The 20,436-nt window shown below is 38.6% G+C and overlaps 1 protein-coding gene across 1 annotated transcript; it reads left to right on the top strand.

Annotated features, from left to right (window-relative positions):
* The first annotated feature begins 2,381 nt into the window (after positions 1 to 2,381).
* Positions 2,382 to 20,072, top strand: LOC136254176 (E3 ubiquitin-protein ligase TRIM71-like). The gene is made up of 2 exons (XM_066046853.1): positions 2,382 to 3,825; positions 19,046 to 20,072. The coding sequence occupies exons 1-2, from the start codon at positions 2,435 to 2,437 to the stop codon at positions 19,887 to 19,889; spliced, it is 2,235 nt and encodes a 744-aa protein (XP_065902925.1). The 5' UTR covers positions 2,382 to 2,434; the 3' UTR covers positions 19,890 to 20,072.
* Positions 20,073 to 20,436: the final 364 nt, after the last annotated feature.

Here is a 20,436-nt window from a genome sequence, read left to right as displayed (position 1 = left end):
TTTTTCATGCAATGAAATGCCTTACTCCCACATGTTATAGAATCAACGTCAATTTCATGATCAAATAGACAGTTACAGTATTATCTGTACTTACCTTAGTGATTACACTTTTTGATATTTTGTGTATGTAATTGTTTAGGACAAAGCTTGTCCCCTGGGCAATATCAGCAGTGCTGTCTGCCAGCCAGTATCAAATAAATGTAAATTAAAAACCAATGCTCCATCCAGCAATAAAACCTCTCATACGTATTAATAGGTGTGCTAATACATTGATATTTATATGAATGCTCTAGAGTTCACATGACCGTCTATTAGAGTATCTCGATCTACTAAAGACTTCTAATTTAACAAGAGTTACATATTCCCTCTGTATATCCTTCCCTAGTAGCTGTACATGTACAATGAGGTGCAGAGGCGGTGGAGCAGTCCAAAGAGTGAGGGGGCCAAGCCAGCTGTAAGCTGAAGACCAAAAATAAAAAGTAACTAGCTACTGACAGTAGCTGCCCTCCACCAACTATTCCTCCTTATTTATAACTGCACATATGTAGCTAAGTAGCTTGCAATGCTACACTGCTTCTCTAAATACTGTAACTGCTCTATTAGAGTATCCAGATCCTGACTGTTCTATTAGAGTATTTCGATATTTTCTTGCAGACACTGTCCCATAAAAGTGCCCCCCGTCTCCACCACCTATGATGAGGCGTACAGTGAGCTAGCTGGTAGCATTGTAATGTACAGTGGGTAGTGTGACTGGAATGCGACTGTGACTAGTTAGTAATGTACAGTGAGCTGATAGTGTTACAGTGATAATTATTTGAACTGCATGCTTTTCCAAATTAAATGATGTGTCCAGCTTGTACTTGCAAGAAATTTACAATTAAATTTTATATTATAGGTACATTCATATTAATATCTACATGTTATATAACGTTGATATTTCCGGTATGGCACATCAGTCACTATTAATGTTTATCATGCATGGGTACAGGGTTGAATTTGACAGGCGTAAAAATATGACTATGTTACAATCTTAGACAAATGCAAATAAAGGATGCGGATAAGGCTCAAGCTGGACATCACGACATACTTCGGACATCACATTTGCAGTCAGATCCCTAATTTTATTGTGCCAGAAAAGGGTGTGGAACAGGCTAAAATCCTTGTCACACAGTGAGATGGAAGATATACAAAGAGTCTAGCATCAATGAACTTATTATGGAGTGTTGTTCCAAGGGGAAGAGCAGTAAGCCAAGAATATCCCTTCTCCAGACAACATTCAACTGTCCAGCACAATGGAGGAGGGCAACTAGAAATGGTCATGGTAGACTGCAAATGGTATTAAGGATTGCTCCTTCAAGGTATAGACAGATGGTGGAATAGCTTATGCTGGTGGTGAACCACATCTGAATTCTGCATGATGGTCAATAAAATCAATTTAGAACTTCAAATGCATTTTCAGATCATGCAAAACTGAGAAATTCTTATTTTAGCTACATTCCCTTACTCGAAAATATCAGTTTCCCCTTGAAATACAGTATTAACTTGTACGTTTGAAGTTCTTTCACAAACTTTGTCCAGTATATTTGAGAGGCTGATCAGCACTTACAGGATGTAAAGGACGTAATAAACATCCCACAAATTAATAGTTCTATTGGGAAAATTGGTTTTTATGCTAATTATTATCATGAAGCAGCAATTTAGAACAGTTTACCCCCTATACACTTGATTGTCTGCCACTCTGTAAACAATTGTATTAGCTGAATTGCTTTCGTGTTTGTATTGATAGCTACTTGTTTTTGTATTCATTGTTTGTTGTTGTTTGGCTTTTGTCTGTTGTATTTGCAGCAGGGCCGCCCAGAGAAATTAAGGGGCCCAGGGCAAAGAGTTAAAGTGGGGCCCTTGACCCAAGTTGTAAGGTGAAGACCAAAAAAAAATAAATAAATAAGGTCACAACCTGCTGGCAATGACAATAACTACCCATCACCAACCATATCTCCTTATCTATAAGCTTGCTACACTGCTCCTCTGAAGAATACTGTGACTGCTCTATTAGAGTATTTAGATCTGACTGCTCTATTAGAGTATATCGATCTTTTAAACAGGTATTCAGGGGGCCCTTCATGGGGCCTCCTGGGGCCCCTTTCAGGCTGGGGCCCGGGGCAAAATGCCCCAGTTGCCCCCCCCCCCTGTGGGCGGCCCTGATTTGCAGGGCTGAAAATAGGTTCTTTGAACTGATGCTTTCACCAATAATCATTAAATCATTACGCGCTTAAAAGCATGGCAGCTTAACGTGAACATATTTTCTGTGGTGCAATTCCTTATTTGGATTATTCTTAATTTAGCAGCAAAGATTCGTAGTGCCCAAAAGGCCTGCAGCTGCATGCGACTGCACAATTATTTTCAACCGCGTACCCTTGACTTGAATAATAGAAACATGGCGACTAACTGGGAAAAGGTGAAAGAAGAGCTCACTTGTGCAATTTGCCAAGATCTCCTAAACGACCCCAAGATACTCCCGTGTCTTCATTCGTTTTGTACGGGCTGCCTTAAAGAATGGTTGGGCCGACTGCCGTACTTGGAGGCTGCGAGGCGTGAACTTCAGTGCCCAGTCTGTCGAGGAAAGTTCGAGCTATCCACTCCACGTGCTGTGGAAGAATTACCATCGCATTTTTCAGCCGTTCGTCTGATAGAAATCGTAAGAATGCAAGAACAAACGCGTAGTAAGAAAGCCACACCCACCTGTCAGACTTGCGACGAAGAAGCAGCAACGTCATTTTGCAGCGATTGCGCTGAATTCTTATGTAATTTTTGTGGCAGAGCGCACCAAAAGGCCAAAGCTACAAGAGGGCATGTGATTCGCTCCATGGAAGACATGCGGAAAAGCCAACTTCCGTTAATGTTACCAGAGAAAGCTGAGATGTGTCCTGATCATCCTAATCAACCACTAGAGTTGTACTGTAGGTGTAGAGACATGCTGATCTGTCGCGATTGCCTCATTAGGAATCACAAGGGACATAACTATAATATGATCTCTGATGTAGTAGGTGGTGAGAAGAAAATACTGAAAGAAGCTCTTCCTGGTATCCAGCAACTAATAGATGAAGTAGAAGGCGCTGTCAATGACATGAAGAGCAAAAGGCAGACAATGAAGAATGGAAAAGAAGAAAATTTGCGCAGGTTGGATGACACATTTCGTACTCTCCATGCTGCCCTAGATGAACGAAAGAGACAGTTACAACAACAGATCACACAGGATGCGGATGGGAAGGATAAAGGCTTAGCAATGCATGAAGATGAACTGTGTTTCTTATTAAGCCAGTTAAAGAGCTGCTGGAGTTTCATCGATGACAAACTACAACGAGGTGTTAGCAAAGATGTGTTGTCCATGAAGAGATCAATGCTCCAACGAAGAGATACATTGAAAGAGATGAGAGACAAAACAAATCTGAAGCCAATTACCCAGCAGCATTTTCCAATCATCCCTGGCAACATGGATATGATGATACACCAGTTTCACCAGTTCGGATCATTTTGTGACCCAAGGAAATGTGTTGTTACAGATCTTAAGAGTTTAGCACCTATTGGTAAAAGGAACTCCTTCAGAATTACACTAAAAGACAACCTCGGTATTGACATTCACAATGCCAGAGAAATAGATGTGCATGTACAGGTGAAATATGACCAGAAGCCTTGGCTTACTGAGGTAGCTGCTATCAGAGCAACTAGTGCCAGTACCTATGAAGGTTCTTACATTTGCAAAGACAGTGCAAGTCATGCTGTTTATGTGCTGGTGGGAGGGCAACAAATTCCTGGAAGTCCTTTTATGTAAGTGCTATATAAAGGTAGCATTCACTATGCTTAGTAAAATAATCTCCCTAAAATTCATATGCCATTTTCTGTGGCTCAGTATATGTGTCTACTGTTGGTATAGCTATACAGTAAAACTGAGGTCTTGTGCATGATATTTGTGATCATGTAATATAGTGTGTAGTGGTGCACATACTCATAGGCAGTGTTGGGAGTAACGCGTTACTTATGTAACGCATTACGTAATATTATTACTTTTGTGGTAGCTAAGCAATATAACGAAATACGCTATAAAAACAGGTAATATAACTCAAGTTACTTTACTTACAAATGTAACGCGTTACCTAAGTAATATAGTTACTGTAACGAATCTAATATTACATAATATTATTACTACAAGTAATGAAGTTACTAATCTCGTTAGTAATCCACTGAGTAACGCCTAGCCACAATGAAGTAATGAAGCCTACTGCTTCTTACTTATAACCAAGATTTGCACATTGTCCAACAACACAATCATATCACGTGATAAGGTGATAATTTCACACATGACAGCTTAAGGCTGTGGACACAAAGTAATATAATATGTAATATTATTATAGTTACTTTATTTTATGGGTAATATGTAACGTAACTAAATGGTTCAGTTGCAAGTAATATGTAACTAGTTACATTTAAAAAGTAACTTGCCCAACACTGCTCATAGGCATAGGAAGGGGGGAGGGCATACCCCTCAAATAATTTGGCTAGTCTTTTCTTAAGAACTCATCTGTTTTCTTGCCACGGATGTTTCACATTACCCTGCAATTTACCTTTTATCAATCAAAAATCCATAAAGCATTTATTAAACTATCACTTGAACACCTGACTCCTCAGCAACATTTCAGAACAACAATCATGGTAAATGTCTCTAGAATTAATTTTCGTATCATTAGGAATGTTGTGTGTGACTGACTGACATACAGGTAAGCTACATAAGTAAGTAGACACTGTTATACTGTATAGTAGGGACCACAAAGGAGTGGGTGTGGCAATGTCACCCTTAAAAACCAGCCTGACTTTTTCCCTGATGATAATGAGTCAGTATTGTTTAGGTAAAACTAAGCCCAAACTAGTCTTCAGATCAGCCCAAAATGCTATCAACAAGTTTCTACGGAATTATATATATATATATATATATATATTAGGGCCCAAACGAACTTAGGTGAATTCGAAGGTTCGTTCGAACGAATGAACATTCGAATGCAGGTTGAACAGTTCGAACTATAGCTACTAATTAGATAGTGATACAGTTCAGCTATCATCTTGCTGTGTACCATAATGATGTGGGGGAAGCTATAGTAGACACATGGTATTTGACATTTAATTAAGTTAAGTGTTGATGGTTTAGTGGTGGTCACAAGCCATGCCTCTATGAGGTTTTAAGGCTTCTATGTGGTGCCAGTCACTTGTCTCAACTGCATAGCAGTAGTAAAATGTATTTAAAACCTAATACTTGTGGTATTCAATTTCAAGTTTTCTCAGTAAAACTGTTGAGTCAGTACAACTGCGTCTGTGTGTTACAAACTTTTGAGACTTGCATTTAACATTTAATGTGCTGTGGTTTATAATTTGTAAACAGGAAACAGCTCCATTTAAAAGTTCAAAAGTTTCGTGAACTTTAGTTGATGAATGTTCGAACCCTGACAATCCAAGTTCGTTTGGGCCCTAATATATATATATATATATATAATATTATTATATTAAGTGGAATTTTCTACTGACTAACTGATGCCTTCAAACAAGTGTAACTCGATAATGGCTAAGGCTACAGGCTTGATTTGTTCACTGTTCGAAGTCGCTTCGATTCGAGAGGTGCCTTTTGGCATACTGCAGTACATACAATGCATTCTTCATGGACTTACCAGTGTCCTCCTTTGTGTCCCATTCATCTTTACTGACAGTAAAAAGGGTTGATTTGGCGGTAGCACGTGATAGCTTCCCTTCGTAACAGAAGTCGTCCGTATTTTTTTCATAGTGGCTACTTTGATTGTAGGGGTGCTTTTTGAACAGTTCTTGATTTGTAATGCTGTGTAATGGTCTAACAAAGCTGACAATGAAGCGTAATGGATACTTCACGTTTTGGACAATAACTATGGCATACCCATTTCTTTCTTTTGATGCAGTATGCATGGATTGCAGGGGTGCTTTTTGAACAGTTCTTGATGTGCAACGGGTCTAACATAGCTTACAATGAAGCGTAATGGGATAGTTAGTTCGAACAAACAGATGAATTTTTTTTCCAATGATTCCATCTGTTTGTTTGAACTAACTATCCCCACTAATACTTAGCAACATCTTTTGGCTGCTAGAGAGCTCAGAAGGAAGATCAGTATAGATGTCTACAATATGACCTTCAGCTTTCTGGCTTATCTGTTAATATCATTCTATCAAGATCGGTTGTTTAGGCCACTTTATGCCAGACACAATTGCCCAAGTGGCCACTGCTTGTGAAATGACAAAGAAGACTATAAGTTCCCTCTTTGAGCAGGCTGCTTGCATTGCTGTCTCCTGCTCATACAGGATTTTTAATTTCTAGACTCTCCTCGGACTGGAATCTATCGGCTTTCCTAAACTGAACTTTTCTGCATGCCATAATTATTATTTTTGTATTGTATTTTAATAGTGTAAGTCTTGCCAGGGCTCCTGTACTGCCCACCCAGTGCATTTTATCCCTGAGTCTAGACCCCTGCACTTATGTTGTATATTGTCTTAACAAAATAAAATGTCTCTCTCTTCATTTTTCAGACGATAATTGATATAGCTGGGGTGCGCGGTGCCATTTCTTTTGCAGTATGCATGGATTCACCAGTCATGATAAGTACTATTGATAAGTACTATAAGTACTATATGAGCGGTTCGGATATAAAATGCTTGGTTTCTGTTCCCAGCATTAAAATGTTTACTGTGGAGATGGTCCTGCACGTAGGGTAGGTACCAATGCTATTTGGAGATAAAAGCAAAGTAAGACATATTCATTGGCTCCCCAAAAGGTACATGCCACACATGAGTCAGTTTGATTACCCATTATTGTGTAAACACTGGAAATCTTATGACAGAAAATCAAAGAAATGGCCTCTATAACATGTGCTAACAATTAATTGACCTAATAACGGATGCGTGCAATGTACAATAATAACATTAGCATAATACCACTACTAGTAATGCATCACATGTGTAAGTTAACCAGTTCAGCCCATACAACATCTCCCTTTCTTAGGAATAACACTTTTAAAAGTCTCATTATAGTACCGATTTGTGAACACGTTCTAATTGGAGATCTAGGTACTCTGCGGAATTTGCTGCTCCCCCACTTTTAGGCTCATCTGGGAAAGGTGTATCATCTCATCTGTGCGTACCACTAAGCCTGGGTGCCAGGTGATAAAAGTTCCTGCAAACTAACACTGCATAAGCATATATGAGTCTTTGGAACCATTGTTCCTGGTACTTGCTTTCTCCCTGTACACACCCAAACTGAATTATTCTATCTAAGATTGGGAAGTGGTCGAGTTGCATTGCATTTGTTGTTTCAACTTGTAGGCTTCATCAGTTTTCTTAAAATACTTCCAGTGAGAGTCAGCTGAGGGGCAAATTGAGGTGAGTCAGTGGCAATGTACAATAACTCAATAACTCTGCAGGGCTGAAAGAACACCATGGAAGTGGGGTGGCTCAATACCTGAGTAGTGCCTTGTGAGGATCTGAATGGAAGCCATATTGTGAGGAGAACTGTTTTAAGGTACTACAATTAAACGTGGTTGATTGTCAACTGATGGGATGCCATGCCTCCCAAATATATATCTGAGAGCATTGACTATAGCAGCTGAAGTGGTGGTAAGTAGTTGGATGACTTAGGCAAAGAATTTTCCTCACTGTCAGAATACAAACATCTCTCCCCAAGAGCCACAGATCATTTGCCACTCACATAATGTAATTGGGAGAGATTACTGTAGATCTATTTGAACTGGACAGCACCCAGCACTTCCTGGTAATAGATTACTACTCAAGATACCCAGAGGTTAGACACCGCAGGCCACCATACAGATCACATTCATCAAAGGAGACCCCTGTTGATCCCTTGATGGAACTTTGACAGGTGCATCAATATGGCTCCCATAAGGCATCAAAGGCTCAACTCACCACAAAATAGCCAGAAGGGTTTAAGGTCCTCTTGTAGTGCTTAGGCCAGCCTGATTTACAATAGGAGATAACTGTTTTAATGATTGGATCCTCTGCTTGCTCCTGACAGTAGGCCTGCAGATGCTTCTCGCTAGCTGGTAGATACGATTAGGAAGTAACACTTTGTAAATGAAAGATTCAATATCCTTGAACGCTTGCTGGGGTAAACTCTGGACATCTGAGGGGGGACGTTGAGGTGCCCTGGAAAGTAAATCAGCAGCTAGATATTCCAAAGGGGAGTTTATTAAAACAATAATGCCCAAAAGATGTAAGAAAGGTGGTAAGATGTCTGCTGTACTTTGCTAAAGGCACTTTCCAAAAGCCGCTATTGGCATCTAACTTTAAAAGCATTTTCCCTCCTTGAAGTTGAGTGTCTTCCACATGTGGCATGGGATGTACTTATCTAACAAGTTCAATGGTATTGGCCTTTGCTTATACAAACCCCTCCAGATTTTTTTCTGGACTACTACCATGCCAGCGCAACAATTGGTTGGCTGATCAACTTTACTTATAACTCCTGTGGCCTCCATCTGTTTGAGCTCTTGCTCAATCTTATGTCTAAGGGGAATTGGTATCAGGTGGGCTGACAACAGTGCATATGGCATAGCATCTTGTTTGATTTTTATTTGATATTCAGCATTCATTGTTCCCAGCCCTTGAATTAGTTCTGGGAAGGAATATTGCTGGTAGTGTCAACAACCTTTGTAAGGACATTTAAAGCTGTAATGGCTGGGAGACCCAACAAATTCTGGTGTTAGATAACATTCCATTGCAATTATGAATCATTTAATCTAGTAAAAGTCTGAACAGTGAACAGATCAGAATATTTTAATAAAGCAGTCAGGACATAACTACTTTACTGTACAATAGAAAATGTGTCATCAATTTCATGCACAGACTGCATCACTAAAATATGATGATTTGACTATTGAAGGACCTCTGTGTCAAGCAATATTTATAGACATCTGTAACAACATCCTCTTCATCCATGCTATTCTTGAGAACATCACGTCTCTGTGGGATTGGAAAAAAAGACATCCCTTAGCAAGTTCAACGTAAGCAGTATGTTGCGTGAGCAAGCAAAGGTGTTCCATTCTGATTCAGCCTCCACACATGATGTGATAGATGCAGGAGAGAAAGCTCTAGCACTAGTCTACAATGGAATGTTAACTGACACACTAGATTTCCTCTGACATAAATGGTCCTGTGAAAAGGTGGCTTCACAAACATCCCACATAAAATCACAATCCTTATCACCAACTTCAGCAGCAGCAAAGTACCACATCCTTCACGTGTACCTTCAAGTTCAATTATGAAAAGGATCAGCTGTAGAACTTCATCCCAGAGACTGGGGATGGCAAGAGTGTGAAGAGGGGTTTGTGCCACTTCAAACATCACTACCTCCTGGTCCTGAACATCTGCTACGGGTGATCAGATGCAACTGCCAGACTGACTGCAGTACACTAAGATGCTCATGCAAGAAGCACAATAATGAGTGCACTCCCGTTTGTGGCAACTGCAAGGGAACTGGCTGCACAAACATATCTCACGACAATGGTATTGACACACTTGAGTAGTCATACAAGGGCATTTGCTACAGTCTCTTTGATAGCACTGTATATTATTAATTATGTTTGATTATAACTCGTTAACACATTGTCCTAAAGTGATAATTTTAGTACCAAAAGATTCATCTTTGCGAGAGCTTTTTAATGGTATAAAACGTTTTGATATAAGTAGTACCCTAGCTGAGATATGACTAGCTATAAACACTGTAAAAACATCAAACCATTAAGGAGCAAAAAAGTGGGTTTTTTATTTCAATGATTTTCACACTGTTCCCCCATGAGGATTTCTTAGGACTTTTTTTCTGTCGAAACAAAATCTGTTGAGTTTACTTTTGTTGCAGTTAGTATGAGGTTGACTCGCATAACAGGTGAATCTAAAATTTTCCAGAAACTTTATAAAATTCAGATTTCAGGGTTCCAGAGATTTCTAGTAAAGATTTCAAGATCAACCTATGAGATTTCCAGCTTGTTGTGGACCTCTTGTAAAACCCAACTTGTTACACCAACGACTTGCAATTAGTAACATAATAGTTGCATGAGGGCTTTGCCTGATATGTACATATGCCCGAGGGCCACAGGCTTGAGGGTTGAGTGCATACATATTAGGCAAAAGCCCGAATGCCTGTGCTACAGCTAATATGTAACACTTTGATCTGTATCAGGTAGATAGCCTGAACAGGGCAATCAATCTCCCAAGCCAATATGAGTGCAACCACTGGATATATATATGCATGCCTAAAAGTTTGATTGTAGTTCAGCAACTAGGTTATGTTCGGTTACAATGAACGGACAAATCCTATCACGGAGAATTTTGTTTATGCGAGTTCAATGTGTTCAGTGCTTTGAATCATTTATGGAACAATTACAGAGTGTACTAAAGGACTAGTTAGGTAAGTGTGCTTGTAGAGTAGTAACTTCATGATGGGAGTGTGGTCCATATTTGGAAACATGCTGAAACAATTGGTGAATAAGCTATAGCACTAGTTCTCACTTTAGCCCAATGTTTTTCAACTTGTAGGATAGCGAGGATAATTAAATGCTCTCCATCTGAGTGGTTTTCATGGCAAAACAAGTTGTGCATACTATACTCACATGAGTATTAATCAATCCCCACAATCAATTTAAGCCTTAACATCTATATGACTATCAGGAGCTTATGAGCCGCCTTTGGCGGCGAGGGAGCATGAAACTGAGTTCCATGACAATCCAAATTACGTCACTGTGTTTGCTTTACTTCACACACAAATGGTGCTCCGACCACATGAAGTAGAGACGAGTTCGCCACTATCGAAGAAGAGAAATGCCTTGAGGAAGACTCAGCCAACTTTACCATCGCCATGTGTCACTGGTCATGCACAATTTTGTGTATGGCTTCAAGTAACGAGATTTTACTTTCCTTATATGGAAACTAATTGGCAATTGATTTGGATTGTGATGGCACCTGGCAGGCAGTGTAAGTTTCAAGCTCCTTCGGCGGCTCATTAGCTCCTGCGTCTATATAATCACTGCCCAGATGTAGCCGGGGTGCATTAAATTTTCATATGTACCCTGGGTAGCTCTTTGATCTGAGGTGTGAAAGTGGTAATTACATATATATATAATTATACAGATTTTGGCAATTGAATTCATCGCTTTGGCAATTAATTCATTACTTAAATTGTCTTAAAAGAAACCAACCACTCATCACGAAGTGAATCATTTTCACCATGGAGAGTTACGCTTAAGACACCAGAAGGTAGTGGTTGTATGTGAAGCTGGTGGCTGTCTGGCAAGTTAATTAGCTTTTTCATGAATGACCACGCCCAATGCTAATGGTGAAGTACAGTTACGAATGTTGCTGAAGAAGTTGTTGTTTACTACAGTTGTACCTGAACAAGGTCTTGTAACAGCTGCTACATTTTGTTATTGTGTTTTCTCCAGCTGCCAATCTTGTTACAGACGAATTCTAATGCCAAAGTGACGAATTCAATTGCCAACGGGACAGATTCAATTGCCAACAGGATGAATTCAATTGCCAAAGTGACAAATTCAATTGTCAAAGTGACGTATATACCACTTTTACACCTCACAATCACTTCAAAGGGAAGGGAAGGTGTACAAGTGATATAATAACACTGCTATTAGTCCTCAGGATTGCATTAACGAGAAAAGTAGTATATACAAGTTATACATATCCCTCCTAGGAGGGATATACTGTAATTTGCTTTTTGTTCCGTTGTAAAACAATTTTGCATGCAAAATTTGTGCAAAAATTTCTTGCACAAAAATATTTATACAAGATCAAAATACTCTAATAGAGCAGTTCATTCACATAAATCATACAAAAATATTTTTACATGCGAACTTTTGTCAGAAAATTTTTTTGCACGAAATTACGGTAACTTACACTTCCATTTCTCATTAATGCATTCCAAGCATTCTCAGAACCTTCCAATTTCTTTAATGAAACTGTGTGATCCCCTCTGCATTAATAATGACACTTTACTGTATCAATAGTGGGTTTTAATTTTGTAAAGTGAGCCAAAGCATAGATAATTATGTTGTGGACTTGGAGAAGAAGTAGTTCTGTTTTACTGAATGATGAAGGTCACAGGTTAGTTTATATTGCTGTTTTGATTGCATTCTAGCCACATGGTGATGTCCAGACTCCAGACATTGGGTGTAGTGCTTAATCGGTTTGGCCATTAGTGTAAATATATTTACTACTTTAGTTTATTCTTAGCTAGTAAAGTACTTTAGTGCACTTGAATCGTCTTTATATTGCTGTTTTGACACCTGGCACGATGTCACACACACGTAGTGACTGGGTATGTCACACACACAGAGTGACTGGGCATGCCGCATAATTTACTAGGTAATTATAGCGCTATAAACATATTCACTGTTCAGTTTATTCATTGTATAGCAAGCACTTTATAGTACACTTAAACTTCATTATGAGCTGCTCAGCTTGCATTCGGGCTTCCTGTGTTTAATTGCGTACCCACAATTGAAGCGATCTGCATGCTCGTGTTGATGCACTTACGTTCGGTCTCTTAGCAGCACCTTGTCATTGCTCTTACCATGTTATCCACAGTTGAAATTCACATGGTCCCATATAAATACACTCACTGCAGTTTCCCACACTTACAGGTGAGTCACCCAAGTGGAACGTATTAGTTGTAACATGAGCACTTGTGATTTGCCTGAAATATATGCACTTGGGCTACGCCCCTTGTAGCCCTTGTGCACGTGCATATATTTCAGGCAAATCACTTGTGCCGATGCTACTACATTTTGTGCCCTCGTGCTCATCAGGCATATCACTCGTGCCCACTACATGTAATAGTTGCAACACAGGCATGAGGGCTTTGCCTGATATGTATGCCCAACTGCCCGAGGGTCGCAGGCCCGAGGGCAGAGGACGTACATATCAGGCAAAGCCCGAATGCCCGGTGTTACAGCTAATATGTAACACTTATCAGGCTGATAGCCTGTACAGGGCGATCAATCACCCAAGCCCATACGAGTGCAGCCACTGGATATATTATATATGCATATCCAATTTTTTGATTATGGGTCAGCAGTTAGTACATTGTGGTTACGTTCACGGTTACGATGAACGGACATATCCTAGAGATATCACGAACAATTTTGGTTATGCGAGTTTAATGTTTTAATCAGTGCTATTGAATTGTTTATGGAAAAATTACAGAGTTCACTAAAGGCTGAGATAGGTAAGCTTGCTTGTAGAGTGGTTACTCTGTGAAGAATGGTTATAGAAGTACTCTAACACTTGCTCTCAAAATACCCTAATAGAGCAGTCATTTCCAAGTTCGGATAAACAAAGGTAGCTATGGATAATGAAGGCAGGGAATCTGAGTACTTCAATAGCTACATTATACATGATATTGTATCTCTTTTGACAGGCATATTGTATCCTTGCAGATATAGTCGCAAATTTCTCTGGATCAAGATGCACGATAATGTGTTGTGTGGCCAAGGAAGGCCAATGCATACACACAATGGACAAGTGTGTATTTTACAGGAACCAACAAAATGCTATTTTCAAGCCTTTGTACCTCAAATAAAATAGTCAATTTTTCATAACAAATTCCTAATCCATTCCAAATTTGAGCTTAATCATCAGTCCTGTGATTATTGAGATATGCACCTTCAAAGTTTGTCTTATTTTCTTCATATTTTTCTTCTTTAATTTTATTTTTGCAACACTTACATAAAGTGCCATAACTTGCACAAGTCTTATTGGATTTTCCATTCAAATTTGTAGGGTATACAGAGATTTATCTTCTAATTTGTGTAGAAGTGGAATAGCATGGACCTTTTGTGATTTAAAAGTACTGAGAGTATTAGCTAAGAAGGAGGTATAAAGCAAACACCAAACATGTGAAACAAGAGCGATCGAGATACTCTATTAGAACAGTTATCGAGAAGTAGAAAAATGTGCATGGAAAGCATCAAAGGATTTGAAGTCCTTTACATCTCTGCCACTGCTGTCATCGCTCATCTCACTTAATTTCTACCTTATAAATGGAAGTTCTAGTTTACTACACCAGAAAAGTTATAGCTATACATAGATCTATCCACGGATAATCTATGTGCATTGTATTAGAAACTTAGAAAAAACATACTTAGCCAAGATACTCTAATAGAGCAGTCAGCTTTGCTGCAATTTGTTGTCACGCCTACCCAGGACCGCTGACTGGGGTGGCAACTGGGGCATTTTGCCTTGGCCCCACTTTGTAAGGGGCTCCAAGGGGACCTCCAGGGACCTCATACAGTAGTAGCTCATAGCTGCTTATCCACACTTAGCTGTAATAAAATGAACGTACAACAGTGTAAATCTTCCCTGTAGACTTGAAGATACATAAGATGCCTCGGTATAAGAGATACCATCCAATGAGATCCATAGTGCAGTAGTGATAGCAAACCATTGTAATATATCTAAGGCGCCTATATAGACAGTGTGACTTTTACATAAGATCAAGATACTCTAATAGAACAGTCACCCTATTACAGCAATCAAGCAAATATTCAGTCATTGTAACTGTTAAAATCAGTCTGGCATAAACTTTCCTAGGTGGTATACATGTACTTGGCAGAAAGCTTGTTGTAAAATTCAAACTTGATATGCCCTAATACAGCAATCACCCTAATACAACAATCCAATAAATTATAATTATACAGTGATAAATTATTAAATCACTCTCATATTTAATCTCAGTGTCTAATTTTCAAAAATTTCCAGGGGAATTTCCCCAGACCCCCTCTGGCTTGACATGCTTCAAATGCTAAAAGTTAGTAGCTAGCGGTTTGCTTTTAGTTGCAGTCAGCTTGTTCTTGTAAAACACTCAAATATTTTCCTGGAAGGCATGCCCCCAGACCTCCCTAAGTTGGCATACTTTGTATGCTAAAACTATGCGGGGAATCAAGTCACCACGGGTAGGTATAAACAGTGGACCAAGGGAACAAGAATCCAGCTCATTTTGGAATTTTATACACTTCACAATACTACTCTATACTTGTACTAGGTACCTCTGTAATGACCAATCCACTTTTTTCCCCCATCACAGTGTCTCACACAATGTTTATACGGGGTACCAATTAGAAATTACAAGCGCTTTTAAAATGGTGTCTAAAGTTTACTGCATTAATTTTATAGTCCACTCACCTGCTGCATGATGAGCATACTAGTCTATTATATTGCCTAGCTAAAGTTTAGAAACATTGTGCAAACAATTATTCCGGGGAATAACAATCGCTAGCTAGCAAGTTTCAGTCCAGTAGCTTGACAACCGGACCTCATACATCATGGTGCAGTTGTACTAGTATACTCATTGTGCAGCAGGCAAGTGGCCTACAAATGCAGTCAGCTTCAGACACTTTTTCAGAGGCGCTTATAATTTCTAATTGGTATAAATTAAATATTGGGTGAGACACCGTGGCGGGGGAAAAGTGGATTGGACAACTTGCAGAGGTAACCTAGTACAAGTATAGAGCATTGTGAAGTGTATAAAGTTCCAAAAAGAGCTGGATCCTCGTGGGTCCCCTGGTCTCAGGTCCTGGTCCCCGGGTCCATTGTTTATACCTACCCAGTCACCACTAGGGCTGAAATTTTTTTCTGCATTCTTCACATTTCAGTTACATGTTTCAGACTCCCTGTATTGACAGGCTTTAGCCTTCTCACAGGTCGCTAGTGGGATAGCATTCACAGAGAATCAATAAGCTTATCGGTTAGTGGTTTGTAGTCTTACTATTCTAAGCTTGTTCTTGTAAACTGCTCTCATATTCAATCTCAGAGAGTCTAACTTTCAAAATCTTCCTAATGGCCATGCCCCCTAGCTTGGTTTGCATGCTAACTTGCTAAACTGTTAATAAGCATATCAGTTAGTAGCTAGTTTGCTTTTAGTTGTAGTCTATCGCTAGTAGCTAAGTTTGTTCTTGTAATGTCCTTTTGTCTGTTTTTCTTTATTGAAAATTATGAGTTATCGGGGTCCCACATTCTAAAATTTCCCTGGGGCCCCAAAATCCTCTCGGTGGCTCTGTGCCTATACCAACTAAACTACTAGTTGAAGTTTCTTGCACGTGTCAGGTAACTATCAAGGCACAAACCTAATGGAAATCAGATCAGATAAAAAACCAACCACACATGATGCATGTACCAAGTGCATTTCAACTTTATACAAGTGACATTCAGCAACTATGAAATAAATAATGTAGAATGACTTTTAAAATCTAGTTCTTCTGTTTACTTGTAGGAATAAAAGCCAGCATAGGTATACGAATACAAAAAGAAATTATATCTAATCCAAAGCAGCCCAGCTGTGAAAAGGTATAGCCCTTCCAAAAAGAAGAGATGTGATATCAAAGGTGGTAGTGATATTAGATAACCATGTGTCAGCTCTTTTTTTCCATCAGATATAATGTGACCAGCTAAGCAAAAACTGGCCAATTTCACAAAATTCTATTTTGCTGTGAAAATAATTATGTGTTCCAATAAAAAACATTATGCACATTTTAGTTGCTTTGGTACACAGTGGAATTAAGCTCAAACCTATATCACCATATGGCAAGAAATTTTCATGAATTTTGTGGATGTCTTATCCAGAGTTGGGGGTCACAAATGTAACGCGTTATGTAATAATACTACTTTTACAGCAATGAGTAATATAATGCATTACATGACAAAGTAGCAAGTAATATGTAACTGATATTACATCCGGAAATTGTAACGAATGTAACGCGTTACTTCCTCTTAAGGCGCATTGTATCCAGGCACATGATTGATTGCATTTTGGGTCCAGACAAGACTGGAGATAGCATTATAGGAATGGACAAAGAATGATAGTGTATGGGGAGTGCCCTCGAGGCCAAGATACAACAACAAAGTATGTATTTGTGGCTGAACTATACCAGAGAAACACGTGTCTCGCTCGTGTCACTTGTAGTTGTAGGCTGGTAGCTTGTATTTAGAAGGTTGGACTTAGTTTGTAGTTTGTAACAAACAAATGTAATATGTAACATTAGTACTAGCTGCACAAAAAAGAAATGATTGTGGGTTTCACTGGTTGTAGTGATACCATTTTAAACCAAATAACCACTTTGTGGATGAATAAAGTTACCTAAGATGCTAAAATAAACACTTAGACATATAGGTTGTGAATGTTTGAGGCATCTTTCATGCAGTTGAAATGTACTTTGTAGAAAAACAATCCCCACATTACAAAAATGATTATTTAGTGATGCTTAGTAACTGAACTATGCAATGCTGACTCACTCAGTTTTTTTTTTACTTCACAACAATGCCCCTAACTAAATCAACACGTTTAACTCAAACCCACAATGCAAAACTTTAAGCAGCTCTAATTCAAACCCACAATGCAAAACTTTAAGCATCTCTATATGAATAATCAAAGGGAACTGATGTTTTGTAGCTGCCTCAGCATCAAAGGCAGTTGTGGTCAGGGCGATATCTAGATATCGCCCTGTGGTCAGGGCAGTATGTGATATATAACCCTGTGGTTTCCTTTGATCTGAGGTGTCAAAGTGGTATATCTCTTTATAAAGACCACCTTCTAACAAAGACTACTAAAATTAATTTCTAAATTGCTGCTATCTTCTTGTTTAGAGTGTATATACCCCCATAGGATGATCTTTAATCTAATTGTACTAGGAGATATGTGTAGCTTGGGTATACAAAAAGGGGAATGTCAATGAAATAAAAGTAACCTTTGACTAAAGGAGCTGATATGTGGTGTGGCCAAGAAATAAATGTTATAATACCAGCAACTACCTTAATCAAGTGTTTTCCTTATATTCCTCCATGTGCACAAAGATGAAGGTAAACTTTGTTGGAAATGAGTGCCCATAACTCATGTGCCTTTTACTGTACGAACACAAAGAATAAAGGATTTCATCAAACCAATGTTGCATTGTAGGATAAAATTATTAATTTTGTGGATATAAGACCAGAGTTGGGGTCGTTACACTAATTTAACCCACAATCGATTTTTGCAAACCTCTGTATAAAAGTAATGTGGTGAATGTAGGTTTGTCTTCCTTCACCTATTAGGTGAGCATGCCAGAGTGGTATATATTACTTATACCATGATCACTAGGGATTTGCCTCATATATATGCCCTCGCCCTCGGGCATATATCAGGCAAATCCCTTGTGGCCATGGTATAACTATTAAGTAACTACTAAGTGAAATTATCTCATTCCAAGTAGTCCATTCCTATATAGAAACAAAATTTAAAGTTTCTTTGGTCTTATGAAGAGGTGACACAATGTGAAAATCCAGTGTACACAGAGAGTCACTAATTAAAAATGTTGAATGCAGAAAAAATCCCTGGCCAGGTGGTGACTTGATCCGGACAGCTTGCAGTCTAGGAGTAGCCACACAGCCTGGAGTCCATGCAGGATCTCCTCTGCATTCAACCAGTACTCAAACATAACTTCTCTAATTATTTTACTGGTGCATAACCAAACTTTTCACCACATCAGAGACTAATTTGGCATATATAGCCTCGTTCCATAACAGTCTGGCTATGCCATACTAATCAGAGACTGTACATGTGTTCCCATAACACTATAACCACATGTTGTTGCATCAAGCAAATACATCATGTTACTAAATTTTTCACACACCATAGAAGTTGATGTATCACCATTAATGGACAGCCACACTGATACACTGTACAGTTGCACTACAGCCATACCACTAGGCTGTTATTTCACAGTAGCTAGTAAACAGTTTGCTGAAGTAGCTTTTAACACTAAAGCTTCACATAATTTATTTCCAATCTATGTGCAAACATCCAACAGTTTCCCAAAATTTGGTCACAATTGTGTAGTATATGCACGTACATCCATTGAAAAAATAATTATTTTGCTCCATATAAGTTTGTATTACAAATAATATTATTGACTAACACAATTGTGTATTGTTTTAGAGTGACAACAACATTGAGAGACTACACTAAAATTGAAGTACAAAATTGTCAACTGATCAGACAATATGGAGGGAAGAAGTTTCAGTGTCCTTGGGATATTACCACCACTACTAATGATGATGTTGTTGTGGTAGACAGAGACAATAAAGATGTATTGATACTAAATAAAGATATGAAGTACAGATCATTTGGTCAAGGAAGTGGAGATAGTAAACTGAACTGTCCTGTAGGTGTAGCTGTAGGTCACAATGTAATAGCAGTCAGTGAGCATAATGATCATGTGGTGAAGAAGTTTACTCTACAAGGAGACTACCTATCAAAGTTTGGCTCCCTTGGCAGTGAAGATGGCCAATTCACTAATCCTCGAGGACTAACATTTAATAGTAAAGGTTTACTATATGTGGTGGACAATAGTAACTGTAGAATTCAGCTTTTTGATAACAATAATAAATTTTTATTCAAATTTGGCTCCAAAGGATCTAATCCAGGACAGTTTCAGGATCCATGTTATATTGCCCTGGACAGCAGTGACCAAGTGTATGTGACTGACTGGAGTAGTGGAGGAATAATTGTGTTTAGTGAAGATGGTCACTTTATTAAGAAGATCAATCGTAACAAACCATTTCCCATTTGTCTTACTCCTGATGATTATATAATAACTAGAGGTGGTGATGATAACAGCCTCACAGTGTTCAGCCCCACCCACCAGTTGATTACTAAGTTTGGAACACTAGGAAGTCAAAGAGGACAATTCAGTGACATCCGTGGTATAGCAGTCAACAGTGTTGGTACTATCTTTGTTACAGAGTCTGGTAATCATCGTCTTCAAGTTATTACCACTTGACATCCAACATGGTTTAGTAATATTACAGGTTTAGTACACACACTAATTAAATATTTTGGTAGTTTTCCCCTATGTATGTCACATATAGCCAGTGTGTGTAACATTAATAATGATCTTTCATGATATCAACCTGTTATTGTATAATAAATGTGTTGATAAAAGTAACAGTAAGAATGACTTAAATATTACAAGTAGCACTGTGAAAGATACAACTATAGAAGGAACTTTCAGTTAGTGAGTCAATACAAGTGAAAAATTAAGGCAAGCTATAGTATCACAAATACAAAGAGTATAATATGTAGTGTGTAGTACGTAAGTTTTTAAAAGCAACTTCAGTGGTATGAAAACAAGTAGAAGTGTACTGATAATTGAATCAGTTGTCAGCCTTGTTTTTGTATATTGATATTGGATCAGTAACATGAACAAGCAGAAGATACAACACCTGTTTATGTAATGTCAACTGTTGCAATTAACTAAAGACCCACACTGTCACTTTGTTAGTGAGAAGGTCTTATGCTACTATATTGGATTGGCTTTGTTTATCAGC

Source organism: Dysidea avara, chromosome 4, assembly GCF_963678975.1.
Source record: "Dysidea avara chromosome 4, odDysAvar1.4, whole genome shotgun sequence".
In the NCBI taxonomy this organism is placed as follows: domain Eukaryota; kingdom Metazoa; phylum Porifera; class Demospongiae; order Dictyoceratida; family Dysideidae; genus Dysidea; species Dysidea avara.
The sequence above is the reverse complement of the archived record's forward strand: the minus strand, read 5'-3'. Positions and strand labels throughout refer to the sequence as shown.